Source organism: Chinchilla lanigera, unplaced genomic scaffold, assembly GCF_000276665.1.
Source record: "Chinchilla lanigera isolate Chin_1 unplaced genomic scaffold, ChiLan1.0 scaffold00064, whole genome shotgun sequence".
NCBI classification, from domain to species: domain Eukaryota; kingdom Metazoa; phylum Chordata; class Mammalia; order Rodentia; family Chinchillidae; genus Chinchilla; species Chinchilla lanigera.
Window position 1 is genome coordinate 1,145,580 of NW_004955465.1, and position 5,888 is coordinate 1,151,467.

At 41.4% G+C, this 5,888-nt stretch overlaps 1 protein-coding gene across 1 annotated transcript in view; it reads right to left on the bottom strand.

Moving 5' to 3' along the window:
- The window catches only part of Sirt5 (sirtuin 5), a 38,388-nt gene that overhangs the window by 16,363 nt on the left and 16,137 nt on the right, over positions 1 to 5,888 (bottom strand). The window contains exon 5 of the mRNA XM_005398799.2: positions 956 to 1,043. Within this exon, the coding sequence (XP_005398856.1) occupies positions 956 to 1,043 (88 nt within the window). The remainder of the gene's footprint in view (positions 1 to 955; positions 1,044 to 5,888) is intronic.

Below are 5,888 nucleotides of genomic sequence, written 5' to 3' on the forward strand. Positions count from 1 at the left end.
AGGTCCTGAGCTCCTCGGAGGATGAAAACAGCCAAGTTCATCAGGGAAGCCAGCATGATGAGCTCCTCCAAAAAACCAACAGCTCCTTACAGCTTCCACCAGCTCCAACAGCCTTTCTCCGCTCCCAACAGCCTCTTTAGTTCCCAAAAAGCCTCTTTCTTCTCCAGTTCTGCTCTTATGCTGCTGGCAACAGCAACCCCCAGGTAGGCCTCCAACACCCAGCACCACGCTTGCTCAGTTCAGCTGGGCATTATAAGTTGACCACCAGTTATCAATCCACTACATTGGCATAATCAAAGAACAAATAGCAGAACTCATAACACTGACAGCACATGGTAGGAACTCCTAACTTGTGAGTGCTAACTTCGAAGCAGGATAGAGTCCAACTGATGACCAGTGGTTTTACTCTAAGAGAAGACTGGCAGGGAGGGATTGGCATGATCAGGTGTACTAAGGGGATCTCATGATGGCGCTACACTCCAGCATCATTTGAATCTTCTGAGATGACATGATACTCATACACCACCTATATAATTTATACAGTTCCAAAGTGGTCCAGGAGATCTCCCCATAGTTTGAGTCTACTCTTTGTGTGCATTATAATAATAGTACATATTCATCATAGAAATGTTGGAAAGTTTAGAATGACATAAGGAAGAAATACAAATTATCTACAACCTCTCCACTTCTGACACTATTAACTTTTAAAAAGTTTTCTTTTGATATTTAACTAATATACTGATACATAAACATGCAGTATATACAGTACATGTATTTAAGTCAATAGTTGGGAGGATCATATACAGTTTGACATTTCTTTTATATCTGAACTGTGTCTACTCTTATTTCTCATAAATATCCCTAGGGACCTTCAATAAATGTTCCATTTCCTACATGTCTGTTCAACTTAAAGAAGAAAACAACATGCATTTATTTTGTAGTGCAGTATAATTACCCTTTTCCTGATAAAGCTGGACAGATTGGGTTCTTGTAATTCTTAACCACAGATCCACAAGAAGTACACCGAGTTTTAAATATGGTACCTGAAAAACACACAGTAAACAGGTCCAGAATTTAGTACAATCAAGCACAGTCATCTCAAGGATGCAATAGTTCAGATCTGGAACATCCCCCAGAGGCCTGCTTGCCTCCAAGGGTCCTCAGTTGGGTGCTCCTGGGAGGTACCAGAGCCTTTAGAGATGAGGTCCAATTGGAAGTCTTCTGATAACATGGGGCTATGCCCTTAGAGTGATATTGGGACTCTGGCCTCTCCACTCCTTCCCTCTTTGCTTCCTAGCCACCATGAAGTAAGCACCATAATGTGCTGCCTGACCAAGGACTGGAACCTTCAAAACTGTAAGCCAAAGTTAACCTTTTCTCTTTTTGATTATCTCAGGAATTTAATTATAGTAACAGAAAGCTGACCAACACAGGTTACAAAATAATTTAGCTCTCATACCATCATTTTGGCAAATGGGCCTGCCCTAAGCATCATAGGAACTGTAAAGGCATGCTGCTCTACTGAACCAGACAAGAGCAAATGCCCTCAAGGACCTTGTAATCTGGAGGGAAATAACTAACTCTTGAATGTGCTCTCAAAATGCCTCGAAGGAATCTTCGGATGGAACTGAAGCGCTCAGGAGAAAAGATGAAATGTGACCTAAAGCTAAGGGCAGGATTTATTAAGTATGTAAACGTTCAATGACTGGACTATGTTTACAGAATCTTAACATTGATTCAATAAAGCTTGAATCTTCTATACAAAATCAACTCAGGGAATAAGTAATTAACTAATAAATAAGGAACTGTTAATACTAGAATCCATTTACCAAGCTAACGTAATAATGGCGGCCACAGTTTATTAAGTAGCTGCCATGGGCCTGGGTGGGGCTGAGGGCTTCACCCCACTCGGTGCACATGGACTTTCATCTTGTCTCCTCGTCTCTCTTTGGGGAGCCCCATCTCTTCTCTTCTTCTCTATCCCATGTTGACCCATTGGAGCTGTCACCCACATTCCAAATATAAGCTTGGCCACAGGTTCCAGTCATGTGCGACCTAGCACCCTATCACTCCAGCAGCAGTGTTTGGTCACAGGGGTGGGCACAGAACCCAGGTGAGGTCACACAGAGCTTTATTTTCTGAGGAGCTAGCAACAGGAAGCCACCAGAAGCAACCTTAGCTGATCCATGGAGGCAGATCAACTACAAAGGGAGAAGTGAGGTTAACAGAGCTGAGAGATGGCAGGAGCAGGCTAGGAGGGAAAGGAAGGAGACTGCTGTGGACGTCAGCCGCAGCCAGGCCGCCTCAGTTTCATTAGCCAGTAGCCCTGTTTCTGCCACTTTTAGTGTGGACACTTCCCCAGGTTAATACCTCTGGAATTTATAGTGTATTACAGTCACTGCCGGGCAAATACCACCATAGTCACACCTATGTGGACTGGCTGAAGGGTAACACTGAACACTAAAAAGTGTCCAACTTAATTGTTATTCTCAGTGGCCTGGCTGGACAAACACAATCCCCAGAAATGACATCCAACAGACCATGTAAGGCACATTAGAGAAGGAACATGAAGCCCGGTTGTGGTCTGACATTCTTCTACTAACACCTTTTGGTGAGACTGAGAAAGGCCCAGCATTAGACTGGCAGAGCCTGGAGGAGAGTCCTGGAGCATGGACGGACCACTTCATCCCATGCACTCCCCTTTCTTTGGAGAATCACTTCTTCTCTTTAATCCTGGGCTGATGGAGCTGTCAATCACATCCTAAGTCCAACCCCACCCACAGCGAGCTGGAGGAGAGTCCTGGAGCATGGACAGACCACTTCATCCCATGCACTCCCCTTTCTTTGGAGAATCACTTCTTCTCTTTAATCCTGGGCTGATGGAGCTGTCAATCACATCCCAAGTCCAACCCCACCCACAGCAAGGATGAGAAGCCCGCAGATGGTGGAGAGGTGTTCTCTTAGGTGACAGTATCAGTCCCCAGAGCACAGAGGAGAACACTGCAAAATGCAGACCTTCTGAATGTCACTGAGCAGACTCAGACAACGAGAAATGTCCTCACCAGCCTATGCCACTAGTGTTTCTATGCACAGGAGGATGTAATCTCTAAAACCCATCTTCTGTACTTGGTGTAACTGCCTATCTATGGGTACAGTCTGGTAACTGGATACATGTGCACAATGCATAATGTTTCAAGGACACAGCATTTTCATCCTCCCACCTATTTCTTTGTGTTTGAAGCCCTTTCTATGAGAAAAAAATAACAAATCTGAAAGATGATAATATACCAAGCATATCATGGCTTAGGCAGATTATTTTCTAAGTGTCACAGTAACATCACAATACATCTTAACATTGATGGCATCTTCAGTTTGGTGAAGTAAAAGGGATTCTTTCATTTTTATTTAAGTTAAAAGAGAGTTCTTGTCACTTGCAACCAAAGAGTTGTGAGCAATACACACATATGGTCTTCATCTGTTTAGACTCTGCTCTCCAACTAACAAGCAGAGTGACTCACAAGCTGACATGGCAGAGAAAGCAGAAGCAAGTGCCCAAAGCTGGGGTCAATACGTGGGACAAGACAGAGAGGAGCTGGTGGGCGCACACATGCCTTTGGCGAGTGGAGACAGCGGACCGCAATGACACCCAGGCCAGGCTGCCCAGTGTGTGGGGGCACACACATGCCTTTGGTGGGCAGTCATCAGCAAAACCAGCAACGTGCAAGTGTCAGAAGCAGCAGCAAGGAGCCAGCAGTGAGCTCTGGAGAACCCTACCAACAGAAGACCAGTCCCAGCCCCCACATCCAGAGGCCAAGATCAGCTCCATACCCAGCACAATTCCCATGGCAAACTTGGCTGGAGTACACAGCATGTTTCTGGAATCTGACTTGGACGTTAGCACAGAACTGTAAACACCAGAGATACTTCACTACTTTTGTTCTCTCATGTTTGTCTGATTAACCATCCTTTTCCTGCCAGGTTGGATTTTGTCATGCTTTGTTTAGTATTTTGTGGTTATTTTTGATTTTGTGGGATTACTTCTTTTTTTCTCTCTTTTTATAGTCTCCTTTTCCTCTCTTCTTCTTCTCCTTCTCATTCTTCTCTTTCTTTTTTTCATTTTTTAGGTTTCTTACCTTTCTTGTTTTCTTCTACTGATCCTCCTCTCTTTCATCAACTACCTCTTGAATTTAAACTTTCAAGTGAGGAAACATTGTCTCTTCCCTTTCTGATTACTCCTTCACATTTGATTTCATTCTTTCCCTCCTGTGTCCTCCAGCTTCCCAAAATTTGGGTGGTCATCCTTTGACCTCCAGCCTTGATTCTACAATATTTGACCTCATTCATCACTTTATCCTGTCCCCTACCCATGTTAACCCCTTCACCCCCTCACAGTAGGGTAAAATCACTCCACTAAGGGAAAAATTACTGCATATAAGTACATGGTATATGTTTGATTTTCTTATATAACTTTAGAATTTACTCCTATTGTTGAATGTAGCAGGTTAATGATTACCATAGTTTGTCAGTAGTTAAGCTGTACTTCAGACTATTGTTTTTATTAACCGTACTTCTTTAGCCAGGATGTCACATCCTTGTATGATAATACTTGTATGATAACACTATGATTGTATGGGGTCATAATCATCACCACAGTCTAGTACCAAAGGACTGAGTGCTGAGTCAAATAGTAACTTCTTTGCATCCTTTACAAATTGGGATGGTAGGTTCTTGTCACAGCTGTAAAGAACCACCTACATCTAGAGGACATCCCTGAAGAACAGACATCTCTTAGGGAAGCCTCAATACTAGTGATAAACCTATGTACCATAAGAAATTGGCAAGTATCAACATAGAAAACAAAATAAAATAAAAAAGAGAAAATAGAAAGTGACAAGACATAGAAGCAAAATGCAATGCCAGACCTCCAACCCACCCAGAACAAGCCCAGAGCACAATAAGAGAGACAAAATTGGAAGTCAAAATTGGAATTTTCTGAAATGATAGTAACAGAAGTGAAAAAACAAGTGGAAAAGGCTATAGAGTAAATAATCTCTCAGGTACAAAAAAGAAATGATGCTGAAAATCAAAGATATTAGAGTAGATACAGATAACAGAATAGATGAGCTTAGAAAAAGGATGGAAACAAAAAAATGCCCAACATAGGAAAGAAATGGAATCCATGAAAAAGATCCAAACAGAAATCCAAGAGATTAAAATCTCCACTGAAAGTATGTGCAACAGACTGAACAAAGAAGAGGATGGAATATTAGATCTTGAAGACAGAACTTCAGCTAGTGACCATGAAAAGAAAAATAGCAAGACACCATGAAAAATCAATCCAACAGCTACAAGATGAAGCAAAGAAAAATAACATAAGATTGACTGGGGTCAGTGAGAAAGCTGGAGAGAGCATAAATGCTATTTAAAAAAAACTTCACAGAAATAATAGCAGAAAACTTCCCAAGTATGGATAAAGAATTTGACACACAAATAAGTGAAGCATATAGAATCCCATACAACCATGACCAAAATAAAACTACATCAAGACATATAATAATCAAGATGCCAAAAATAAAGCACCAGAACAGAATATTAAAAGCCATTAGAGAAAACAAACAGATCACCTATAAAGGAAAGCTCATCAGAATCACAGCAGACTTCTCAACACAAATCTTCACGTTAAGAAGAGCTTGGAGTGAAGTATTTTACATACTGAAAGAAAATAACTTCCAATCCAGATTGATATACTCTTTCAAAATTAATGGAGAAGTAATATATTTCCATGACAAAGAATAACTGAAGAAATTCATGACCACAAAACCAACCATATAAAGAGTACTAAAAGATATTCTAGACAGAGATAAAAATTACCACAATTCCAAGAACAA